Source organism: Cajanus cajan, chromosome 5 (genome assembly GCF_000230855.2).
Source record: "Cajanus cajan strain Asha chromosome 5, NIPB_CcT2T_4, whole genome shotgun sequence".
Taxonomy (NCBI): domain Eukaryota; kingdom Viridiplantae; phylum Streptophyta; class Magnoliopsida; order Fabales; family Fabaceae; genus Cajanus; species Cajanus cajan.
Genome location: NC_138521.1, coordinates 69715138 through 69742561, shown reverse-complemented (window position 1 = coordinate 69742561; position 27424 = coordinate 69715138). Strand labels below are relative to the sequence as shown.

Below are 27424 nucleotides of genomic sequence, written 5' to 3'. Positions count from 1 at the left end.
AAATCATTTTATTAAATATTTTTTCTCATTTTCTTTTCTATCAAACAATATAAAAAATCATTGGACTATCCCTTTTCTTTTTTCTTTTTTTCCCCTCTTCTTTCGTTTCATTTTATTTCCTTAATCAAACACACTCTTACTCATTAAGAGATGACTAGTGATAAATTTCAATCTCAAAAAGATAACTATTTTTTAAAAGTGGTATTGATCATTAATTAAGGCTAAATATGTTTTATTTTTGTCCCTTGTATTTTTACTAAAATTTGATTTTATCTTTTTAATTTTTAAATATTTATTTTGGTTCTTTCACTTTTAAATGAGTTAATATTCTTATGAAATAATTATTGTTTTCAATTTTAAGATACAATTTTAAACTATTTTTAAACTTATTCAAGACGTAAAATTATTATACAAGTTTCACTTACATAAAAACTATAAATTTTAATTAACATCTAAAAACGACACAAATATGAAGAAAAAAAATTTGTATGAAAAGTGAATTTTATAGATAATGAAAAAATAACTTGATAAAAATTGTATGAAGTTCCAATTTTTTTAAATTGCATATGGATTTCACATTTCAAGCACTTTTCACCTTTTAATGACTTTTTTTAGTTTGACATATTTTTCATATATATGAATTTAATATGAAAATTTTCATCCATTAAGTTAATCTAGAAATGATTCAAAATTGTGTTCAAATAAAAAATGATCATTATTTTAAAAAGATAACATTAACTCAAATTTAAGAGTTAAAAAAATCAAAACAAATATTAGTAAAAAGATAAAGGAGCAAAATATATTTTTTAGCTTTAAATATATGTTTTAGTTTTTGATTACTGGGATGGTTCACTTTAATTGAAAGGTGAGATACTTTTGGTTAATTTTCTGTGGATTAACATGTATTCTCTCTTTCACACGCGTGTGTATATATATATATATATATATATATATATATATATATATATATATGAATGCGTGAGAGAATAATTATTTAAAAAGTAAGTTTTGTTAAATAATTATTTTATATTAAATTTCATTGATCTAATTTTTAAATTAATTTTTTTAATATATAGATCAAATTAGCAAATATTTTTAAAAGTTTAATTTTTTTTTATATTTCATTTTATTGATTCAAATTGATGAATAATCATAAAATCTTATTATACGTTAATTTGGATCTATATAACAAAATATGATATATATTTTTTATTTTTTTAAAATTTATAAATTTGATATATATATTAACAACTTTTAATTCAACAATTAAATCATTAAAATTTGATCTAAAACGTGGATTATTTATCAAATGTTAAGATTTATCATAAGAGTAAGTAGCTCCCTTCTTATGTATATACTGTCACCTTAATTTTAGTTAAAGTATGTTAGCATCTTACATCAAATATTTTGGAGAAAAAAAAAATTTCCTTTATTTTAACAAATTTATTTTAAGAATATTATGATAATTTAATATGTTATTTAAAGTACAATTTTTCTCTCCTATTATACTCATTATCTTTCATTTATTCAGTATTATATAAATCTGCAGCACTCAAAAAAATTTATAGAATAGCATTAAAAGTTATAGACAGAATAGTAATAGAATATTCAATTAAAATAATTAGTATAAAATATTTGTTGGAATTATGTATTTTGTATGCATTTTATTTATATAACTCAAACTTTAATATAAATTTGTTGATAAGAAAATGAGAAAAGTATTCTCTCAATCTAGTAATAAAATTTTCTTTTAATATTGCGTTATGCAAAAAGAAAAACAATTACGAAGAAAATATTTTTGTAATCCTCAGACAATAATAACAAGTCAATGTAAAAAATAAAAATAAAAAAAAGAGAAAAAATTAATGATATAAGAGAAGAGATTAATAAATGTAATAAGAGAGAAATTGTGTTTTAAATAACATATCAAATTGTCATAATATTCTTAGAATAAAGGAAGAGTTGAATTTTTTATCCAAAATATTTAGTGTAAGGTGTAAACATACTTCAATTAAAATTAAGTAAAAATATGTTAACAATCTCATATATATATATATATATATATATATATATATATATATATATATATATATATATAAAGTTTTTTGGTTTGATAGTTATAAAATTTATTCTTAAACATGGAGTCAACTTAACATTCTCGTAATTTATTTTTTTGTATTGATTTCTTTAATATTATTTATAACATTTATTAATGATGAAGTGAGAAATAAAAAATGATATTTTTCAAATTGTGGTATGAATACCGTTATTCTTTATTTATTACTCCACAAATATATTAATTATTGAATTAATATGTGTATACAATTTGCTATCATATTATTGAACTTTTACTTTATTCAATTTAAGATATTTATAACTTAATAAAGTTGGTTTTAGATTCCATCGTTAAACCTTTATTTATTAATCATTTTAATAAAAAAAATATTCTAAATAATGTTAAAAAAAATATAATCAATCACAAAAAAAAGTTAAAATAAAAGTACAATCAAATACATTTTTTTCAAAGGGAAAATATTTTCTTGCAAGCAAACCCCGTTTCTTTTCCAATTTAAGGCATTCATGTTTTATGCTCAGAACCAATTATTTCCACCGTTTATAATTGAGATTAATTTTAAAACATTTTGATTATGTACAGTGACTTTCGTTGATTTTAAAATCAATTATAAATTAACTGATACAAGCTCATTTTTTTTATTTAAAAGTTTTTTTAAATAAACTTCTCCAAAACTCCTTTCAAGAGAGAAAAAAAAAATAAAACAAAATTCTCTATAAACCCAAATTAACTTAATAAATTAATTTGTAATTTTTTTTATTAGTTTCCTTAAATCTTGTTTTTAATTCATACATAAACTAATTTAAGTTCTGATAAAGGTCAATTCAATTTTGTGTCTATTTTTCTCTTCGAAAAATACTTTTAAAAAAATTATCCAAAGAGAGTCTAAGTCATCAATGGAATCGATGTGTTCATCACCTACCAAGACAAAGGTAAATTCTTTAATTATATACACCAACCATGTTTATTAGGCATTGTTTTTGCTTTCCTTGGATTTGTAATACATTTTTAATGGACAGTACATTTAGCCCATAATCTCAATCTCTTGCATTAGTCAAATAATGATTTGATTTCCTGTGATAACCACCCTCTACGAAAGAACTACTCAGATAAAACGCAAACAAAGAAAGAAAAAACAATAAACTTTCGATATAAAAAGGAATAATATATATTTCTATCAAGTATCATCTAACACAAATCTACAATCTTCTGTACTGTAACATGCTGGAAAGAATCACATGAATTGAACAATGACTGCCACAGCATCCAAACCAGACACACGCATGAATGTTACAACAGCACGACTAAGTCCACTGAGTTTCTGTGGTGAGGTCAATATATGAATCAAATCCTGTCTCGGGAAATCAAACATAGCCACTATTACAGCGTCAAGAGGATCAGCAACAGTGGTAGAAGCAAGGAAGTGGCCAAGGAAAAACCATTCCTGAAACCACTGCTTGTTGGATAGATTGAAGGAAGAGAACATTCCTCCCCATTGAAATAGACTTTAGTGGGAAACCCATCTCCACGAGCCACATTGATTCCAGGAGTGGTTTTCTTGGTGAATGAGATCACTGATTGTTGTTTACCAGGCACCCTAGGATCTTTCAGAGGGTCAGCTCCATCTGTTTCTGCTACAAGGTAGTTCAATCCTGGCAAACCTTGCATGATTATTGTGTTGTTGACACCATCTAGAGCAGTTGCATTGAATGAATACATTTTCTCAAAACCTGCAGCTGCTTTGTCCATTTGAACCGCAGCAAACCAGTCTGCAAAATTAGTCTCACCCCAGTTGAAAAGTGTGACCCTTGCACTCCATCCTTTGTTGTAGTCAGTGAACAAATGCCAGTTGATGCTCACACCACAGTTATCGCTACAAGGCATAGGGTTTGGCACCCGGAGGTGTTTCAGACTCGCCCAAGCAACCGCCTTGGCAGTTCGGTTCTCAAAAGGAACAAGAAGTGCCTCCGGTGGAAGCCACATAGCTGGAGCAGTAGTGCTACATGTCCTCTGTGTGTTCTTGGAGCATCCACAAGCACATGTCTTGCATGGAATAACTGAATCATTGTAGTAAGCTGAAAACGAGACACAGCATTTGCTTGATGTTCCCTTGGCCACTGTTATGTTGCATACAACCTGCCAACTGGCGATCACGGTTTTGTTCAATGGTAAGCCGGATGTATCAGGATTTTCAGTAGGACTCACTCGCACAGGAGGGCCACATTTGTAGTCAGGGTTGAGTGAACCACTTATCTTCCAGTTCTGCGGCGGAGAAAGCTGGGAGCGGTTAAGCGCCGGCGGCATCTTGAAGACCTGCATTTGGAATCTGGAAGCTGACATGCTAGGATCCATGGATGGAGGCAAAATAGTACCATTCCGGCAGCAAAAGGGAATCTTCCCAAGCTCAGAATCATTGAACTTGGTGGGAGGGAGATCAATTATGGTGGGCCTTCTCTCACAATTCAACACATTGGCAAAGTCAAGTTCCTTGTAGAATGTACCTTGCTTCCCAAAAAGACAATCAGAAGCATCCACAACAGAAGGATAAGCACCTTTCATAGAATAAATGAACTCATCATTCATCCAGTCCCAGCTCAACCTCCAGTTGTCAAGCCTCCCAAGGGAGTTATGGTTTGCGATAGTAACCTCAGCCCAGTAATTGGAATCATAAGTTCTGATCACATCATACATGATTGTCAGATCACCACTCTGACGTGGCAGAAACTTTTCATCCGTGGTTATGTTAGTTTTGAACTTGGGATCTCTCGTGCAACACACACTACTCGCATTCTTCCCTGAAAAACCAAAAACCCACCCACCCCATGTCATTAATCACACCATCTCACTAAACCCAGTTAACCAATTCACAGATCAAACAAAACAAACGCTTCATTGCACTCAAAAATTCAACTTTTTCATATCATCATTTTCAGAAACACCTAACCTACAATCACAGATCAAGGAGAAAAAAGCTACCTTGAGTGGAGGATTTCCGACAGATGAATCCATCGTTAGCGAGGTTGATGGACGCCGGCATGGGAACATTGGGCGGCGCCACCCCGAAGACGGTGCCGACGAGGTTGATCTGAGCCTGCATCTGGGTCAAGTCGCCGGCGGTTTCGACGGCGGTCTTGAGATCGGTCATGGGGTAGCCAGCGAAGACGGTGCCGTTTCCGACGGCGGCGGGGAGGGTGGTGCCATCGGCGAGCACCGCATTGGAGGCGGAGACCAAAAACTCGTCGTGATCGAACCCCACGAAGACCTTCCAGGACTTGAGCTCGTCGAGGCCGTTGTTGAGCACCGTCACCGTCGACTGGAACCGGTAGGGCTGCTTCGCCGCGTCGGAGACGTTGGGAGGGAGGCGCTCGCCGCCGGTGTAAGCGTAGGAGAGCTGGATGCCGTTGCAAGATTGCGCGGCGGCGAACGTCGCCGTTGCGAGGAAGATGGCTAACGCGGCGAAGATGCTGCTGACGTGGCAGCTGTGGGTTCGGAGGAGCATCTTGGTATGGGTTTCGGTGTGTTTCGAATTCGAAATTTGAACAAAGAGAGAGAAACGCGAGGCATAGAAAAAGAGTAACGTTCTTTCCTTTTTTATGAGAGAGAATGTGAAAGAAACGCGCTTCAGAAATATGCAAAGAAAAGGGGCCTACAGCTGTAATCACTAATCAGTGTCTAGTGTTCGAACGTGTTTCGATTTTTATTTTGTTTTTTTTTTATGCCGTGTTTGGTTTCTTGTTTCAAAGGACAGAGCATGATGATGGGGTTCCCACTTGCAACTGCGTTGCGTGGCCTTCCATTTTCATAAGCTATTCAAATTTGTTTCAGTATTTGACCGTGTAGTTCAAACGTTCCATTTAACAGTGCTTTAATTTGAATTGAATTGGTAGATCCTCAATGAAAAGGCAGCTTTTGGATGCTGGTTCTGTGATTGGCTTGGGTTAATGAAGTTATGAAGAGAGTGCAATTTCAAGTGTTATGAATCACTTGATTTGTATTGTGGACATAATAATACAAATGATACAGCCTAATTGGGTCAAACCTATGACAACAGTGAAATATTCTGTTCTCTATCAAAAGCTAAATATCCGCGGCTTGAGTTGCGGCCACGTCTCTCTCAATCTAACATACTTCGATTCAGGTTTCAAAGTGTTATTTAGAATTTTTTTATTAAACAATATTTTTTTTATCTTTACTCAAAGAACTCTAAAAAAATATTTTTCATTTATATCCAAACACGTTCACTATTATACAAATGGTAGAGTGTGAATTTTGGTAAATTCTTCTACTATCAAGTTGTGAAAAATGTGCAAATGGGCTGTTATGTGTATAATAGATCTTTTTAATCGATACTGTGTTTTACTTTAATTTCAAAAATGTCAAGCTATTATTGGAACATTGGAAATAAATGAATAATCTCGAGTATTTCCTTTCCATGAGTAGAGAGGAACCATCCTTGGATATTGGGTTGACGTCCCACACAGATGACAATAGGAGCCCGTACAAGAGGCCACTGAGACAGCCCAAAATGACACAAATAACCCAGCCCATCTTGTAAGATAGTCCACGAGCGGGATCTTACCAATCTGGGCCTTTGAACCTTTCTCTTGTTACTACATGGAATCGGGCCTATTGGATCATTCAACCTCAAATAGAAATAGAAAACTTCACATATTTTTAAAGAACAATCTAAATTTAAATGCTAATCCTTTTGAGTTGAGATTTTGTTATTCAATTGAAGAATAGGACTATGAGAAAAAAATTTTATCTGGGATCTTAATATCTAAAGGCAGTTCGTGCGGAAAATAGAATATTAAATAATAAGATTAGTTGGAAAAAGTGTGAAAAACGTGTTTGGGGATGCTATATATAGTTTTGTCCCACGATGCAACCCTGAAGGGGTGGTGAACATGTAATGGCGCACGTTGTCCCTTTCTTTAGTGACATTCCTCATGATCACGTCCAACGCACTCCATTCAGACGATCAAGAACACGAGTATGTTTCACTAAATTTCTCCATAAATACTTTTCAATGAGAAAAATAAAATGAAATGTTTTTTTTATAAATCAAAATTAATTTATACATGAGCTAATTTGTAAAAAAAAATTATTATTAACTTCTTTAAAATATTATTTTGAACTCTTACGTAAATTAGTTTTAACCTGTGTAAAAATTTATTTCAGTTTTTCTTTTTTAAAAGTACTTTTATTATCTAAATTGACCCTAGATGTACCATGTTTCCCTGTATCTCCTTTCTTCCACCTTGGTTCTCATTTCTCAAGCACATTCAACTTATGGAAACTGGGACAACAAAAAGGAAAAGAAATCAGTGCACAACGGGTATATAAATAGTACTATTATATACAAGTACCTCCATTTATTTTTTATATAAGACTCAATTTACTCTCAAACGACATTAATTCTTTCTTAGGGATTTTCAGAGGTACGCATATGAAAGATTTCTGTCTGACCCACTTCACCCCATTGAATCCAATCACGATCCTATTCTACTCTGAATTTAAAATTTACTTACTTTCATAACAAAAAAACAAATGCAAGATGGTAACTACTTTTTTCTCTTTATACGGAAGCTTCATGATCCATGTTATTTATATGAAGAAAGAGCATCAACTTTTTCTCTTGGGTTAACTCCAGCAAGCACTACAAGACTAAGAAGTTTAGGCCTTTGCAAATGGCAGGTAAGACGGGAAAAGTGTACCGAAAAATTCAGCAAGCAAAGCTGTGCTCAGCTGAATTTTTTTTTTTTTTTTTTTTATGTAAATTGTAAAATTTTACTGTCTACAAAAAGTTCTGTACTTTTTTTTCTCGATAAATAATCATTTCAAACACAAAAAAATTATACAAGAAGAATAGGCCGAATAACCTTTTACAAGTAACAAAAATAAATTTACTCATATTATAAAACACTTACCAACTTAGTCTCAGCAAAATATTTGTATAATGTGCTGAAAAAGATGTTAGCTTTCACTCAATGCACCTTTTCACTCCTTTAGAATGTAATTCCTGTGTGTCCTTAATGCACCTTTTCTCACATATATATTTGATGTTGGCGTAGACTTGGCGGTGATATTGGTTGACAAATGCATGCATTTTTTTTTTTGCTTTTGAAGATTAAGGCCTTCACCACTATCATTAGTTTATGCTCTTCCAATTTACAAAATAAAAAAATTGGACTTAAAAGTGTTTTAGTTAATTGATTTAATTTGCACTAGTTGCATTCTTTTGCCATGTTAGTATTGGATTATCCAGTGCCATGTTTCTTCCTATTTATCTAAAAAGAGAGAATGTGAGAACAGAAGGAAGAGAAAGGCTGAAAGGGGGGCAAACCTGTATTTCAATCACCCTCTTCAGTGTTTGATTGGTGAGTAAGATTTTATAGGTTATTTTAATTAGGATAAAGCAGGAAAGAAAAATTGCATAAACTTCCATTCACAAGATAAATAGTTACTCAATAATTTACCACAAAATGAATTTGGGATCAATGAAATTGTATCAGTTGAATAGCATAATTATTCTTAGCACTAACCATTAAAGTGTTGTTATATGAAAATAGTTCCCGTTGGTTTGACTTTAATTGTAGCTGTTTATTTGGTCAGTAAACACCTAAATTTCAGTGAGATCATGAAGAGACAAATAAATGCCGTTCTCTTAGAAATGTAGCCATCTGATGAGTTTGTCAAAGAAAGATAAGTTTCATTTATTATTTTCTTGAATAACATATGTTATGTTAGAAATGTTATTCAATTAAGAAACTCGAAGCAATTGAAATCTTCAGGTTTGTAATTAAAACAAAGTCATAGTTTAGTTAAAGTTTAGTTAAAGCTAGTTATTATAAATAATTAAATAGTGTGCATATTGGTGTAATAAAATAGTTATCTCGGGAAGATGGTTGCCGACCTGTATCCTGAGTAGCTGGTTCAACTGTGGCAAATTAGGATTTAGGATAAGTATAACATTGGGTACGCATTATAAATTGCATATACAGTTGCAGAAGTAAAAATGAAAGCTATATTATTTCTACACTAAAAATTTACAAAAATGTATACCATCATAAAAAAAATATTTATTTAGATAAATTTATTCATGAGTATTTTTAAGAGAAAAAAATATAAAATTAAAAATTAAAAAAAGTCCATTTAAAAGTTAAAATTAGTTTATACCTAGACTTAAGAATATTTTAACTTACGAATATTTATGAAACATTATGAATTTCATATTAGTTTATTGATTTGCACTACTTTTATTTTACCTATGATGATTATTTAAAAAATAATAATAATTGAGCAAAAAAAAATTAGTAGGATAACATTATTATATTTGTGTTGTTATTTTAGTTTAAATGATTCATATATATATTTTTATTTGATCAATTAACTTTTCAGTTATTTATAACACAAGTTTTTCTTTTACATTTGTTTTTTAATTTTGATAGACATGGACCTCTCCAGCCCAACATGCAATAGATTGGGTTGGCTTCAAATTCATTTCAACCTGATCCTTTAGTGTGTTTTTTTTTTTTTGACGGATTGAATAAGGATAGAGTGTTATTTATTTATTTGGACAGATGCATTTGAACATTTGTGTACCTTATGTAAAACTGTTCCTAACGGGAAAAGGTGGGTGTGGAGCTTCCGTGGGCTTTACGTCTCTTGCTTGTTGTATTGGCACATTATAAGTTGAAAGTGGAAAGCATCATCATCAGTATCACCTAATGTGTCGAACTCATGCATGACATTAACTCCACAAATGAACAAAAAAATGGTGAATAGAAATAAAAGAAACAAATATATAGGTGCAAAAGAAGGAGAAATTTACAGCGGAAGTGGTAAATCCGTAGAAGCATAGTCCTCCGAGGTACATATTTTGTAGCTTAATTTACCTTAGTCCTGGCTAGCATGAGTGTTGAATTCAAACGTGTCGGCGTCAATAGTCATCTTGTACAATAAGTGGTTCTATTATTTTTTATAACTTTTTATCTGGTGTCCGTTAACCAACCATACGTTGAAATGGTGATATACATAAAGTAGGTGCGTAAATTTAATTTAATAAGAAAATATATGAGGGATGTAGCTTAAAAGATAAGAGGTAGTGAGTGAGAGTAGCCAAGATTATCTTTTGTTCCCAGAGTCCATAGTTGAAGTTAAAGATGAGGTGGTGGTGTTGGACGGTGTTGCTGGTAGTAGTTGCTAGTGTGGCAATGGCAGAAGATGGAAATCCCATAAAAGCCACGTCACACGCGCAGATCCAGTGCACAATGTGTTCCTCTTGTGAAAACCCTTGCAACCCACTTCCTCCTCCTCCCAACTCCGCCGGAGGAGCCTCCTACTATTCCCCGCCTCCACCCTCTCAGTATACATACTCCTCACCACCACCTCCCGCATCCTCTGGAGGTGGAGGAATCTACTACTACCCTCCTCCCAGCGGCGGAAGCTACCCTCGGCCGCCGCCGCCCAACCCGATTGTGCCGTATTTTCCTTTCTACTTCTACGGCCCTCCGCATCCCGACGTGGGCGGCGGCGCTCCTCCGGCCTCCGCCGCCTTCTGGCTTGTCTCTGCACTTGGATTATCATCCCTTGTGGTGTTGTGGGTTTGAGAAGGAAAAGGGTGAGAATAACGGCGCAGATCTAAGCCAAATGAAACCCTCTAGAACTCTTTTTATTATGATATATATATGTTTTGTAGTGCCAATGTAGATTCATCTGCTCTTTCTTCACCACTCTTATGTATGCTTTCCCTATCTAGACATGAATTCAGGATACTTATCACCTAGTCCAACGGGAATTTGATCAACATAATTATTAATCATGAAATGAACAAATTCAAAATTCAATTCAATTTGCCTCGTTTAATTAATTAATTAATTAATTTGCACCACCTCCTTCTTCGTTTTTACCTATATATGCTGACTGCAGGGTGTGCCACGCCCACAGGTAAGGACCACTACGCTCTCTTTCACTTCCTTAGCTTAACGTTCCAATTATCAAAATTTATCTTTCACCTTTCTAACATGCTTACCAAATTAGCTAATACACGTGTCTAAACTTTAGCAAACAAAATATAAAGACCAACTTGATCTACTCCAGAACAGTTTTTTTTCTTTTTTTTTAATGATACATAGTTGTATACTTGTATGATAAACGAAACCGCTAAAATGATATCTAATGTATTAAGTAAAAAAAAAATTGAGTTCTATAATGGCAACGGCCCCTTCCCCGTTGTGAGTCGCGAGTCGCAAGAAGGGATGTTTAGAACTAAATGAAATCAGATGGTCTAAGGACTAGGGTAACAAATGTGTCCAACCAATGAGGATCGTCCAGTGGGTGTCAGAAGGATCTGGAACCTCCCATTTTATCACATCACCGTTCAAAGTTCATTCTTGGGGTCAATCAAGCATTTTGGATTGGTTGACCAACATTTTAAGTCAGCATTTAAATTTCTCTATTGTCATCCCGTCCGACCCATTCATCTACCTCTTAACAAACGTATCAATTTTTTGAATGTATCAAAATTTCTTTTATGTTCAAAGAAGGAAAGTATGGTTGTTCTATCTTTACTAAATCATTGAAGGAAATTAAAAGAGAGTGTTGAGCAATGTAATTTAAAGTTATGAGCGTGACTACGTGGCCATGGAAAAATGGCTATTGTTGTTCCTCGCCCTTAATTCACTGTGTAGTCACGGTTGTGCTCTATGATTTTATTTTTTTCTGCTTTTGAGTTTGAACAAGACAAGGTGCATGCAACATTGCCGTTTCGTGTCTTAATTTTAGGGTAACGTTATAGTGTGTCATGTTCACAAAAAATCATATTTTGAATTTATAATAAAACAATGTTAGGGACAAAAATGTGTTGGCAGGAATTAGCTGGAAGTCACAATAGTGGTGAATGGGTCCCTCCTCACTGCTCATGCTAGCTGCAATTGCATTGCATCTCTCTTCCCGCTTCCACTCAAACGCTCCTTTTACTTTTTACATTCATATTTTCGCTTCAGTTTTTCATTTCCTCTTTTTCTTTCTGGGATGGTGTATGAAACGACAGTGCACACAGCAACTTTCAATCAAACAACATCTCTTGTAATAAAGCTTGACTTATATGAACATGACACGAAAATAAACCCTAAATGTAATTACGTGACATTCAAATATATATTGTAATAATAGCAACATAGGAATTTTAAACTTTAAATCTATTGAATTTATGGCTCTTTTGATATTTCAAGATTTATATATACGAACTTAACCGAGGAGAAGCAGACAATCTTTTTCATTACTTAAATTCGTGAACTCAGGTCACTCTTCTATGATTGTGTTCACAAATTTGTTGCATTTTGCCATGTCGTCTTTTGTTTTGAAATTCAATGACTTTATTTTTATTTTCTCGTCATTCTATACTACTCATTATTCAGCTCTCTTTTTTATATATTAAAAAAAAACAGTTCTTTTTTAGGGATGAATCAACACATTAGGGCATGCTAAAACAGACGTGAGCTAAGGTCCAAATAAAGAACTTGGGGCCGGGGCACTAAATAGATACTAGGCCCTTGACCCACATTGCAAACAAACAAATGTATATGGGTGATGTTATTCACACGACTATTTTTGTGACATATTTTCAGATTCTTTTATGGGTTTAATGGTTATATATGGTCAATGTAAAATCTTTTACACTAAATTAATTAAAAATTATGATTGATTTGACTTTACGATAATTATTGTAAAAGTAAAAAAACAATTACTAAAACAATGATTTATAATTAGATATTTATAAAATTGTTTTACATTATTTATGTATAGTCTTTTTTCAATTTTTTTTATGTAAGTACTTATATATAAATTTATTTATCAAATTATTCCATGAACCGGTCTTAATTAGTTCACGAACATTTCTGAGTGGACTTTTCCAATTGTGTATTCTTTTTAGCACGGACGGGATGCATGTATCGGAGAGTGGGGGTACTTGCCCTTGGTAAAAAAAAAATTTAGCATTTGCAAATATTATATATATATATATATATATATATATATATATATATATGTATGTATGTATTTATAAATATAAATTTTTTATAATTTAAAATGTCATAAAAAGTTTATAATAAATAGTGTCTCTACTAATTTATTTTAGTTTTATTATTTTTATTTTTTCAATGAATATTCTTAATATTAGTGGAAAAAAAATTCCTCATATCTCTACTTGGATACATATTTAGTTTGATAGTAAGTAGTTAGTTTTTGTTATTAAAAAAAAATCAAGAATAAAACTTGTACATCAAAACATTTTTGTGACCCTTATTATTTATTATCATGTAGTTTTTTATTTGTTTAAAAGTCTTTAATAATTATTAATATTTGTTGAGTCAATTGATGTTGTCTTGCCCTTAAATCTCAAAAGCTTGGGTTTGAGTTTTAGGTTTATAAAAATAGTTAATTTTAATAATATTTTAATTATTTAAAAAATTAAGATAAAACAATTCAAAATTTATGTACACAAAAATAAGGAATCATTTTTATATATACTAATGAGGTTAAGGCACTTTGAGCCTCTATATTTTATTAATTAAAAGTGTTTGAAGATTATCAATATTTGATAGATTAGTTGATGTTACATTTGGTCTTCAAACTTAAAGATCTTGAGTTTGAGTTTTATCTTTGCAAGAATGATTAATTTTTAATATTATTTTTATTATTTAAAAATTTAAGGATAAAATCGTTTAAAAAATGTGTAGACCAAATGGGACAATCCTCTTTACTATATATTAGAGGGATTGAAGCACTTCGTACCTATAATAACTATATACGGATAAATATTAGAAGTTATAAATAGTTATTCCGAAAGACTATAAGATATTTTTTACATCCAAGAAATATAATGGTGCACTAAAAAGTGAAAATAAAAAGGATAATTACCAAAATATATCTCATTTATAATAGGTATATATATATATAATTTACTTTATTCTATCTTTATCTAATTCTTCAATTTATTATATTTTATCTCCTTTTTAATTAAATTTTGAGGTTTAAGTTTAAGATTTAAAATTATTAAATTTTAAAAATTAGTTATATGAAAATTAAATTGTATCATTATAATATAATTAAAATATTAATTTATATATATAAGTATTGTTCTCACAACTTTAATTTTCAGAACCCGTTAGTATTTTTTAAGCCCTAACTCATGGGAACTAAGGCAAAATGAGAATGAGTTGGATCGTTTTGATAACTCTAGATGATATTAACAAAGATTTGGTATCATAATAATGTTAATATTTAAAAGTATATATAAATTAAATATTATTTATCTACTTCAAAATAAATGTTGAGAATAAAACTTTTGTTATTATAATTTCTTTTTTTGCAAGGGGTGTAGAGTGAGCTAGATCATTTTTACAGCTCAAAGTCACATCCGCTAGGATTTATGATATCATGACTACATTGACACTTTTAAATTTGTTTTTTTTAATAGATCACTAAATTTAAAATTATTTAACTACCATAAAATAAATGTATATACTAAAAATGATAGTTTCAAAATTTTAGAAAGATTATAATAAATTAGAAGGACTAATCAAAATTCGTTTATTTTATGAAGTTTAAAAATAATAATTTCAAAGTTTCAAAAAATGAAAATTAAAGAAAAAAATTGATTAGAACAAATATAAAAAATTCACTCATATTTTTTTTTTATAATTATGATGTTGATATAAAGTATTAAAAAAAAACGGCGATTAATTTTTGTTGAAAATCGCAAACTCACACAAAATAAGTATTATTCTTTTAATATATAAACATTATTTCATATTCAAGAACAATAAATAAATTGATTAAGAGACACATTACTTATGTCAACTAGTTGATAATTCACTCATCTTATAAAAATGACAAACATTTTAAATATGTTTTTAATAAAAGAAAATGGAGAAAAAAATGTTTTTTCTGAAAATAAAAGCTGTCTCAACTAATTTTTTAAAATAAGTTAGACGCCTTAACCTTTCTCATCTCCTCATCTTGAACTAATTAATGTGGGATAAATATTATTTTAATTTAAAAGAATTTTTAAACTATACCTGATAAATAACTTCGACTAGAAAGTCTTTATTTTGAGCTTAACTTTAAAATAAGATATAAAGTGTAAAAATAGTGGGCAAACATAAATTTACATTTGAGTGAGTTCAAAGTCGCATTTTCTCCAAAGCGGAAACGGCAGAATTCACACACGTAGACATAGTCATGGCATTAAATTACTGAATATTTTATTGATAGTCGACAAGGACTGAAGAATCATTTTCTTTATAATGGTTTCTTCATATGTTGTCAGCAAAAAATGCAAAAGTTAGGAAATTTGTTAAGGAATCTTAGTTAGCTGACAGATTTTAAAAGAGCCACCGAGGAAATATATATTGTCAACCTTAAATTCATCCTTCTCAATTGGGAGTGTAATTCAATTCAAATTTATTAGTACGTTCGAAACGCATAGTCATAAGCTTTACCACCAAATCAAACGCACACTCTCTAAATCAGTTAACTTAATTTAAAATATGAAAAAATTATTTTTTATTACTTTGGCATTATATTTAAGTGAATTTGTCGTATTATAACTCAAGAATAAATTGAAATTCAATTAGTTATTAGATTTTTTTTATTGATATTAGTCAAATTAAAAATAATTTTAGATATAAAATAATTTTAGTTTAACAAATAATCTTGAATTCAAACTTTAAATATATAACTGTTTTAACTATTTATATTATATTGTATTTACGTAGTTCAATTCATTATTATATTATATTTTATCTCGTTATTAGCCAAATCGAAAATAAATTTAAGTTATATAAAAACAATTGAGAAAAAATTTAAAATCGCCAAATCAAACCGTTTAAGTTATAATAGAGAAAATAAATTTAAGTTATCTCGTTATATTGATAATTACGATATTGATAAACCATTTTTGCAGGAAAAGGCGCACGAGTTCTGAACTTCAAAACTAGCAGCACACGTCTCAGTAGTTACTGAGAACATGACAGATTAATTGGAATTTATATATAATGTTATAAATACTTGATATGTATTGGTGAACAGAAGTTGGCAGCTGAGAAAAATATAAATACTTGAAATTATTCACACCCGAAACAGTAGAGACTTAATACCATAACAACTTCTTGTTAACAAATTGTTAACAAAGTTTGATATGAAAATTAGAAAAGATTGATTATTTATTTTTCTGTTAGAATTAACAATAGAACATTGAGGAGTAAATTCATCTGGAATCATTATTCACATGGTATCAAACATGGCAGACACAATGGATAAAGGTGCTCAGAAGAAAAAGCCTTCGCCTTACGACTTGAATTCCAGTGACAATCCTGGAAACGTGATTGCCCAAGTACAGCTGAAAGGCGACAACTATGATGAATGGGCTAGAGCTATGAAAAGGTCTTTGCGAGCAAGAAGAAAATGGTGCTTCATTGACGGAACCATAGTAGAACCCGAAGAAGGATCTTCTGACTTGGAAGATTGGTGGACTGTTCAAGCAATGTTGGTGTCATGGATTTTGAATACAATTGAGCCAACTTTGCGAACAACCATGTCATACTTGGAAACTGCCAAGGAGATGTGGGATGACATAAAAGAAAGATTCTCAGTTGTGAATGGCCCACGAATTCATCAGCTGAAATCAGAACTGGCACAATGCAAACAAAGAGGGCTGTCCATGGTAGCCTATTACGGGAAGTTAAAGGCACTGTCGGATGATTTAGCTGTCCATGAACCAGCTTTGACCTGCACTTGTAAAGGGTGCACATGTGGCCTTGCGGGAAAGCTTGAAAAACGCAAGGAAGAAGAAAGATGCCACACCTTCTTGATGGGGCTAGACGACGCATTGTATGGAACAATTCGTTCCAACCTGCTCGCTACAGACCCTATGCCATCCCTGAACAAAATGTACTCAATTCTTGTACAAGAAGAACGAGTGCGGAATATCACCCAAGAAAGAGAAGAGCGTCCGGAAGCCATGGCCTTAGCAGTTCAAGCAAGCGCGAAGGTCAAGGGACGTGAAAACAAAAGTAAAATTGTTTGCACACACTGTAATAGGGCAGGACACGATGAAGCCGGTTGTTTTCTGCTCATAGGATATCCAGAATGGTGGGGAGACCGTCCAAGAAACGATGGAAAAATAGCTGCACGAGGACGAAATCAAAACCGAAGTGGAGGAACATGATCAGCTACCTCTCGTGCACCAAAAGGACTTGTACGCGCTAATGCAGTACAAAAATCTGATTCTAATCCTGGTGGTGATGCAGAATACGGAGGACTGAGTAATGAGCAATGGAAAACTCTGGTAGAAATGCTTAATTCATCCAAAGTCACTCCAAATGAAAGCATGACTGGTATGTTTAAAAATAATGCATGGATACTTGACAGTGGAGCATCAAATCACATGACAGGAAATTTGCAACACTTGTGCAATGTGAGGGACGTTTCTGGATGTCCTGTTGGGCTTCCAAATGGACACACTGTTATTTCTAATAAGGAAGGAACAGTAAAACTTACTGATAATTTAAACCTTGAACAAGTACTTTATGTACCTCAATTGAAATGCAACTTGATTTCTATATCGCAATTGTCAGATGAATTAAATTGTAATGTCCAGTTTGTTGGTAATATGTGTGCTATACAGGACCGAACCTCGAAGATGCTGATTGGAGCGGGTGAACGAAGGGATGGACTCTATTTCTTTCGAGAGGCCCTCATGAAGAAGGCATGCAACGTTGAAGGAACGAATGAGCTAGAAGTATGACACAAAAGGTTGGGATATCCATGTTGGAAAACTACTCAATTAATTTTCAATGTCAATGGAAGTAGAATTAGTACTGTCAAAAATAAAGTTTGTGATACATGTCAAAGAGCAAAGCAAACTAGAGAAACATTTCCTTTGAGTAATAATCAAGCTTCTAATATATTTGATTTGATACACTGCGATTTATGGGGTCCATATAGAACTCGTTCATCTTGTGGTGCTTCGTATTTCCTTACAATTGTTGACGATTGCTCACGTGCGGTATGGATCTATTTGCTAGTTGATAAGAAAGAAGTCATGAAAATGCTAAAAAATTTCTTTTCTATGGTAGAAAGGCAATATAACAAAAAGGTTAAAACTGTGAGAAGTGATAATGGAACAGAATTCATTTGCATGAGAAATTATTTTCTAGATCATGGGATAATTTTTCAAACTTCATGTACGAACACACCTCAACAAAATGGGAGGGTTGAACGCAAACATCGACATATTCTCAATATTGCCCGAGCTTTGCGATTTCAAGGTAATTTGCCTACTGATTTTTGGGGAGAGTGTGTATTGACAGCAGGATATTTGATCAATCGCACTCCTAGCACAATTCTAAAAGGCAAAACACCATATGAAGTGTTACATGGACAAAAACCCTCCTACAATCACCTACGTGTGTTTGGTTCGTTATGTTTTGCTCGCAACCAACACACCAATGGTGACAAATTTGCAAGTCGAAGTCGTAGATGTGCCTTCATGGGATACCCTTATGGGCAAAAGGGTTGGAGAGTTTATGATCTTGAAACTCATGAATTTTTTATTTCATGAGATGTGCAATTCTTTGAAAACCAATTTCCATATCAGTGTTCTAAAAATGAAAAAGAATCCTCTCACTCCTTGCCTACTGATAATATGGTAGACACTGTTCTTGATGACATGGAATCATCAACAGACCTTGCTCTCGAAAAGGGGGGTACACACACAAGCACTATAACAGCCACAGGTTCCGTAATGGAGACTCCGGACATTACTAGAGGCATTCTTGAAAACTTCGTTCCAGACACTCAACCGCAAACCCCAGTAGAGCACACCACAAACACCGCAATGCCCAGTAATCCTGATGAAAATTTGTTACTTGGACGTGGGTATCATGTAAAACAGCCATCAACAAGACTTCAAGGGTATGTAACACACACTGCGCAGAAGTTGAGTCCTTCCCCTAGCTCATCAGCTCCATCACATCCTTCAGGTACTCCTTATCCTATTGCTCACTATGTAAACTGTGCTAAATTTTCTTTGCCACACAGACACTTCCTTGCAGCAATCACCGTTGAAAAAGAGCCCCTATACTTTCATGAGGCAGTGAAAGATGTAAGATGGAGACAAGCCATGCAAGCTGAGATAGATGCACTGGAACGTAACAATACATGGAGCATGCAACCATTGCCTTCAGGGAAGAAAGCTCTCGGATGCAAGTGGGTGTATCGCATTAAGTATAATTCTGATGGCACCATCGAGCGATTTAAAGCCCGTTTAGTTGTGCTCGGAAATCATCAAGAAAAAGACATCAACTACACTGAAACGTTTGCTCCCGTTGTAAAAATGGTAACAGTGCGAACTGTTCTTGCTGTGGCAGCTGCCAAATCCTGGGAACTTCATCAAATGGACGTACACAATGCGTTTCTACACGGTGATCTCCATGACGAAGTGTTCATTCGCATGCCTCCTGGTTTTTCTGTTTCAACACCAAACATGGTGTGCAAACTTCGAAAATCGTTATACGGCTTAAAACAAGCTACGCGTTGCTGGTTCACTAAATTGTCTCATGCACTTATATCTTATGGATTTCAACAATCATGTCTTGATCATTCTCTGTTCACTTTGCATCAAGAAGGGGTTCAACTTGTTGTTCTTATTTATGTCGATGATCTAATTATTGCTTGCAATGTCTCCTCAGCCATCAAACGATTTAAAGCTTACCTCAATGAATGCTTCCACATGAAAGATCTTGGAAAATTGAAGTATTTTCTAGGTATTGAGGTTGCTCGCAATCCTACGGGCATTTTTCTTTGTCAACGTAAGTACACGCTCAAAATTATTTCTGAAGCTGGCCTCCTTGGAGCTAAACCTGTAGGCACCCCATTAGAGCAAAATCATCGTTTGTCTCTTGCTACCGGAGCTCTTCTTGCAAATCCAGAATGCTATCGCAGGTTGGTTGGGCGATTGATTTATTTGTGTTTTACACGCCCGGTGCTTTCGTTCAGTGTTCACACGCTATCTCAGTTCATGCAAGAGCCACGAATTGAGCATTGGGAAACTGCTCTCCGAGTGGTTCGATTTCTCAAAGGCAATCCCGGTCAAGGCATATTGCTCTCTCGCAACTGTGATCTACAACTTCATGGCTGGTGCGACTCTGACTGGGCTAGCTGCCCTCTTACACGTCGCTCCGTTACTGGTTGGCTGGTCCAGCTTGGTCAATCCCCTATCTCTTGGAAAACAAAGAAACAACAAATTGTTTCTCGATCGTCAGCTGAAGCTGAGTATCGGTCCATGGCAACTACTACCTGCGAACTCAAATGGTTAAAAGGGATTATTTCCAACCTTGGCATCACTCATACCAAACCTATGATCATTCATTGTGATAGTCAAGCGGCCTTGCACATTGCTAAAAATCCGGTGTTTCATGAACGTACCAAACACATAGAAGTAGATTGTCATTTTGTTCGTGATGAAGTATTTCGCCACAATATTCTTCCAACCTATGTCTCTACTACCGATCAACTAGCAGATATCTTCACAAAAGCTTTGAGAAAATCGCAGTTTGAATCCTTCTTAGGCAAGTTGGGCATTATCAATCTCCATGCTCCCACTTGAGGGGGGTAATACCGTAACAACTTCTTGTTAACAGATTGTTAACAAAGTTTGTTATGAAAATTAGAAAAGATTGATTATTTATTTTTCTGTTAGAATCTAAGAGATATTTTAGGAATAGTTTCGTGTATATAAACAATAGACCATTGAGGAGTAAACTAGAGACTAAGGTTCCATTTTAGTATTGCCTTCATCTTTAAATTTCTTATAATTTCTTTGTAGTAGTTTTTTTTCTCTCTTTAATTTCATGCCTTTTTACTTATTTTTGGTTTCCTTTCAGTATGTTTTATTTTTACTGTGTTTGTTTATGTGTCGATATCTCCAAAAGTACACTTTTTGCTCCTTTGAGTAAAGACATGGTTGAGTAAACTTTTTTAAAAATAATTATAGAAGAAAAAAACACAAGAAGAAATAAAATAAACTTATTTAATAAATTGTTTAATTTATGTATAAGTTTATTTAAGAAAGTTATTTCTTATATGTTAACTTCTTAAAAATAATATTTTTTTTTATCTCATTCTTAAGTTATTTTGAAATTATGAAAAATTATGAAGAGGTTTATGTCATCAGAAAATTCAGAATTATGAAATGCGTCAATGCATGAAGAAGGAGAAAATGAATGCAGTAGATCCCTCTTGTACAGATAGTCAACAATCACACCCTGAAAGTTTTCACCACAAATAGATTCTGGTGCTGACGTAATCACGAGTGGATAATAATGGCGGCGATCTTTATTAATTTCATTATATTCATCTTTTTGAATTCAAGCTTAATATTCAACATTTGCAGTCGCTATATAGAAAAGGCAGTAGTACATATATAACCTTGTGCTTAACAAATTATATGTAATTGACCTGTTACGGTACTACAGGTCCATGGCTACAATAATAACTTGGAATATAAAGGTGAAAAAAGACCAATCATGTTTACCTTTGAGTTCTTCTATTATATTCCACTGGGAATTCCATTTAGTTGCGCACAATCATTATTGGGAATAATTCTCAAACGAAGTGCTTGTCTCAGAGTCCAATATTGTAGACCTTTGGCATGGTAAAATAAGAGAGTTTCTATAACTTTTGGTTTAATTAATTCTTTAAAATATATTTAAATAGACTCTTATGTTTATAAAATCAAAAGAAAGAATAATTAAATAAGATGCAAGATTCACTAAATTTAGTATTTTTTAATAAATTTCAACTAGTTAACATATCATATAATATATCGCGACTAACTTGATGACTTTAATTAGTTAAGCAGAGCAATGTGCCAATGTTGTGTTTGTTTTAATGAAATTATTATGAATGTGATTAATGGAATGCGAACATGTTACGTAGGAGTAGTACATAAGTTGCCTTGAGCAAATTTGAAGAGCACCTCATAAATTTTCCAACAATAATGAACTGTTACAGAACCGGCTGAACCGCGTTAGGTACGATGTTTCTGGTTCATTTACATCTTAGCAATAGTTAAATTACTGCTACTTGCACAAGTAGTTGTATTTTTAGTTTTGTACTTATTTTTTATACAACAACTTTTGCACGTAAGAAAGATTCACGAAGAGAAGAAAATAATTCAGGGATAAAACGAGTAATCTAATAGAGAAATGGAGAAAAGAAAACTGGATGTATATTTTTAGATACCCATGGTATGAAGTAGTTATCGATATAAACGGTAACTAATTTTTGATTCAGTATATATAGAGTGAATTTTTTTTTTTAACATAACATATTTTATATTAGGATTTAAATTTTAGATACCTTAATTAAAGAATAAGTGTCACTCACAATCAATTTTTCATTAAAATCAATGTATAAAAATTATTGTAATATCTTTGTATATATTGGGAAGACACTAGACAGACAGCAAGTAGACCAAAACCAAAATCAATTATTGCTTACTGTACCCTCAAAAGGATGGGAAAAAAGGGTTCGTTCTTATTGATTGCCCACTTTATCCTATCCATGATTCTATAAATTCTTCAGTACATTAATACATTTACACAGGATGCTTACACGGCTTTGTGTAAAACATTTTTTTTTTTAATTCCCTGTATTTATTTATATTATTACTACTTTGGTTTATTTGGTGTGGCTTCACTCGTAGTCACTACATTATTTATGTGAAAAGCACAACTAGAAAAGTAATGTTATATGATAAAAATTGCCCTTTTCATCTAATTAAAAAAGGGGAACACTTTAAGCAGCACTCTGATTCTCAGTTTGGATGTCACTGTTTAAGTATAAATTGTCAAATTAATTAAATATTTTTTCATATTTAACTCATATAATTGCCTATTTAATTAAGTACGGTCGAACCTTTTGTCATTCAAAACTAACTTATTGTAGTCAACCTAGGAAACCAAATTGAATGAGTAAAATGCTTAAATTTCAATAGTAACGACATCATAAAAGAGAATGTTTAGTTTTGTAAGCATTGAGCATATCAGTGTTATTGGTTATCAAGAAATTTCAGAGTTGATTTGGCAGTAGTACTTGGTTTTTATTTTCTATTATCTTAATTATTTATTTTAATTATTCAACAATGAATTCTCACTTCGTGGTGCTTTCGGTCTTTCTCGGTTTACATACACTACGTTTTTCAAAGTTTTCTATTTCCTAGATTCAGCCATTTTTGTTAGGAATTATTTTTGTTGTTTCTTATAATTACAGTTTGAAGATCAATCTGTTGATAGTATTTTATTTCTTGTCGATACTGTCATAATCTATCGTTTGAGATGCTATTATCATTGAGTTCACTACTTGGTTTTGAGAGTTACTAATGTCTAGCAACAGCTGTCCAAGCACTTGATTATATTCATTGAGTAGTTAGTATTTTTGCTAGTTTCATATATTTATGTCTAAGATTTTGAAGTTAATTTTTTAATATATTTTTTCTTTGCCTAAAAAAAAAAAAGTAAACTTGTTGTTTGAGGCAACAACTGAATTTACAAATAACTTTTTTTATTAAAAAAAAAGAAAAGTAAATGAATTGTTTTTACAAATCTGAAAATTTTGAAACTTATGTTTTCTTTTATGGGTATTCTTCTCTTACAACTTATTTATTACATCAAATTTTATTTTTTTGTTGTATCTAAACCAAATTAAAATTTTCAAAATTATTTTTTATTAAATTTATCAAAATAAAAATTTACTTAGTTTACAATCAATTATTTTTCAAACACTCACAATGTTCAAATCATTGTGCGAAATTTTTAACCACGTGAAAGAGTAACAAAAGGAAAACGAAAGACAAGAGCATCAGAAATCAGATTGTATTATAAGAGCCACAAAATTAAGTCAGAGAAACTGATAGCTAATAAAAAACGAAATAAATTATCATTCATTAATAAATAAAAACAAGTCAATATTAGTTTTTTTTTTACCATTATTCAATTTGTTGTCCAGATTCTAGATGTTGAATATTGAAAGTTACATTTGGAGTTATTTTAGGTAAGTTTATGTTGAATATTCACAATAATTGCTTATTATTTATCTTGTCATTTATTAATATATAAGACACTACACGCCTTAAAGTGTAATTATTTGCGAGTTTTGTAGGTTGTTATTTTTGTTAGAAATATTCACCGTGTTGGGTGGTTTCTGAATTCTTTGGAACAACTTTAGTAGTTCACATTAAAATAGATGGTCAATCCTAATTAAAAATAGTAAATTCAAATTCTTTCTTATATTTAATTTACTGTCTAGGTTCCGAATGCTGAATATTTATATGTGCTTTTCTAGCGAAGCAAAAGCAACAAAATATTGTTTGTGCTCCATTAGGATTCCATGATCACTACATAACATAAAGCCAAATACAAGTGAAAATCACATTCTCGTGGTAACATGTCTCGGGTGGCATTGTACAAAACAAATCGATATTGAAAAAGGGTAATAGTGCTTTACACGAAAACACATGGAAAAATGAGTATCCTGTAATGAGGTAATTATCCTGTGTTTTTAATACTTAATTGGCAACTTGATTAAAAGGTAGTCCTTTGTCCGAAAAAGATATCTGGGGTTTGGACTTTGGACTATTGTCTTCAAATCCGACCAAGCAAGCAGGACCGCAAGTGTGAAAACACAGTCCTCATTAGTGATTGATTCCTAAATGGCATGTTTTCAAGAGTCAAACTCGTAGCGGGAACTATGAATTTCACGTTCCCTCCTCTTTCAAAATTTCTATCCCTTTTCCCCCAATTGCCATCTTTTCAACTTTTTTTTAAAAATATATATATATATATATATATATATATGTACTCGACTTACCCAATTTTAATCCACTTCTCATAAAAGGAAATAATTCGATTTGAGTCGTACATTCATTAAACCCTAAATTAACTAGATTTTTTAGTAGAAGAAGACACCCCGCTTCAAATATTAGTAAAAATGGATATGATGGATGAGCGGCGACATAGGTAGAAAAAAAGCACAAGATAAGGAAGGGAAAGAGGAGTTGAAAATAGGTAGGTATATTAGCAAAATTGGACTTGAATGATTTTGATTTCTTACAACTGTTGAGACAGACACACTGATTCAATAGAGAAAAACAAAACATATACACTTCGGAAAGGTTAGGGTAACATCCTAAAACAAAATCTAGAATCCTCCTTAACAATAATGTAATGAAATTTGCTTCAGGCATAAACGGATCCATAGGAGAGCGACATCAACAAGACGGCCGCTCTCTCTTCCTCGCCGAGCTTCTTCCAATGCGATCGGTGCAAGAAAACGTCCCTCTTGAAGGCGGCGGCGTTGTTCCTCTTTCCCTTTCTGAGATCCTCGGTGGTCCCCTTGCTGATCCCCAAGATGGCTCTCTTCTTCTTGCGGCTTCTGATCCCGCAGGCGTTGCAAAGAGACTGGGAAAGAAAAGGATAAGCGAGTGAATTGAAGGCCACGTGGCGCGATCTGAGGGAGGGGAGGGAAACTTACCTTAGGACCCGCTGGACCACCTCTCCAGAGAGGGGTCTTGGTGGTGCCGCAATCGGCGCATGTTTTCTTGTGCTCATTGTTGCTGTTCCCCGCGTTAGGGTTTGATTCCTCGCCTTCCGATCCCTGCAACACAACACAACCTCCGTTAGCGTTAGCGTTAGCAGAAGGAAACCCTAATCGGAAAGGGTTTAAGAGAATAGACAAGTGCGGCACTCACTTTTCCAGTTGGATCCACCATTCTGATCTCCGAGATCTGAGATTCGATTCGATTGGATGTGGAGGAATGAGAGAGCATGCAGAGTGAGAGTGGCGAAGGAGAGAGAGAGAGAGAGAAAGAGAAAAGGAAAGAGGAGGGAATCGAAACGACGACGCTCGCAGACACTCACACTCACACTCGCACGCGCAACAGCCGCAGCAGATCTAATCTTAAAACACCAGACCTTTATAAATGGGACACCAAAACCCTAACTCAACCATTCTTAAATTACCTTAATACCCCTCCATTTCCATTCACCCGCCAAAACCCAAAACCCAATGAAATCATCAAACACGCGCGCCATGCTTTTCCCTCTTAACCACTCTTATATATTCTCTTGTCTAAATCTATATATATATAACATTATTTATTCTAATCAGTTTTGGACATGAAAGGTAATAATTTAATGGATATTGGGTAGTGAATTGTGTGAAAGTATAGTGATGGGGGACAGGATAGTGGGAAATACAAAGGTGTGACCACTAGTTGGAGTTGTGGCCTCTCATTTATTTGTGTGCCTTAGTTCTGATTCAACAAAAAAATGTTTACCTATCAACAATATTTCATTTAACCAATTAGCATCTTCCGCATTTTCTATCTGAATCAAAACAACAAAACAAATATTACGTGGATGGTTTTCACAATAATGACGGCGATAATGATGTGTGAAAGCTTTGTTGTCCCATTATTTTGTATAAATAAAACCAACTTTAAGCCATTAAGACAAAAATGGTACTTTCTAGTCTGTCCCTAAAACATGTGAATCCCTGCTCCATCACTCGTTGACCTCCGTCTTCTTCACCCACACCTTCTATCTTTGCTTTCCTATTTATTTCTTCATATCCTTCAGAGTTTGTTCGTCAATAAAAACAATTCTTTTTTTACCGGGGGTGCTTTGAATATAGGATAGGTAATCTCTTAAAACCTTTGCATTAATTCTCCCATACTTACATTTATTAAAATACTAAATTCTCTCAAGTTAATGAAACTAAATATACGTAATATTTCAGTACTCGTTTTTTAAAATCATATTAAAGTAGAAGAAAAAAAAACACTTTAGTGATATCCAAGATTACAGCAAGTGGAATGTAGTTAACTTTCAAATTCAGGGGAAAAAAATTTGGTCTCGCAATATTAAAATTTATCTTTTTAATTCTTATAATTTTAAATAATATTTTAGTTCCTAAAACTACTAATAACATAATTAATAGTGACAATTTGAGATAATTATGTGGTATTAGTTATTTTAATGGGATATTTTGACTAACATGATACTAGTAGGAGAATTATTTACTTTTATTCAACATATTCACTAACATGTGAGTTTTATTTGACATATTTATTAATTACATTTGAGTAGAAAAACTAAAAATATTTTATTTTTATTTTTATAACTAAAGTTTAAACCCTAAATCCATAATTTTTAAAGACCGTAATATATGTGTGCTCCAAATTTGGAAAATTGAAAACATGTTTAAGCTTTTTATGTATTTATG

At 32.6% G+C, this 27424-nt stretch overlaps 4 protein-coding genes across 4 annotated transcripts; 2 read left to right on the top strand and 2 right to left on the bottom strand.

The window, feature by feature from the left end:
* Positions 1-3218: 3218 nt before the first annotated feature.
* On the bottom strand, positions 3219-5674 carry LOC109808181 (COBRA-like protein 7). The gene is made up of 2 exons (XM_020371067.3): positions 5051-5674; positions 3219-4869 (listed from the first exon to the last, which is right to left on the bottom strand). The coding sequence occupies exons 1-2, from the start codon at positions 5571-5573 to the stop codon at positions 3455-3457; spliced, it is 1938 nt and encodes a 645-aa protein (XP_020226656.1). The 5' UTR covers positions 5574-5674; the 3' UTR covers positions 3219-3454.
* Positions 5675-9862: 4188 nt separating this feature from the next.
* On the top strand, positions 9863-10928 carry LOC109809065 (uncharacterized). The gene has a single exon (XM_020372288.3). The coding sequence runs from the start codon at positions 10240-10242 to the stop codon at positions 10684-10686; it is 447 nt and encodes a 148-aa protein (XP_020227877.1). The 5' UTR covers positions 9863-10239; the 3' UTR covers positions 10687-10928.
* A 5451-nt stretch (positions 10929-16379) lies between these two features.
* LOC145958160 (uncharacterized) lies at positions 16380-20747 on the top strand. The gene is made up of 4 exons (XM_083074646.1): positions 16380-17292; positions 17389-17660; positions 17766-17879; positions 18738-20747. Exons 1-4 carry the CDS (start codon positions 16380-16382, stop codon positions 20745-20747), a joined length of 3309 nt encoding a protein of 1102 aa, XP_082930772.1.
* Positions 20748-25196: 4449 nt separating this feature from the next.
* LOC109809393 (GATA transcription factor 15) lies at positions 25197-26200 on the bottom strand. Its single transcript, XM_020372691.3, has 3 exons — positions 25890-26200; positions 25673-25795; positions 25197-25599 (listed from the first exon to the last, which is right to left on the bottom strand). The coding sequence occupies exons 1-3, from the start codon at positions 25965-25967 to the stop codon at positions 25378-25380; spliced, it is 423 nt and encodes a 140-aa protein (XP_020228280.1). The 5' UTR covers positions 25968-26200; the 3' UTR covers positions 25197-25377.
* Between the last annotated feature and the right edge of the window lie 1224 nt (positions 26201-27424).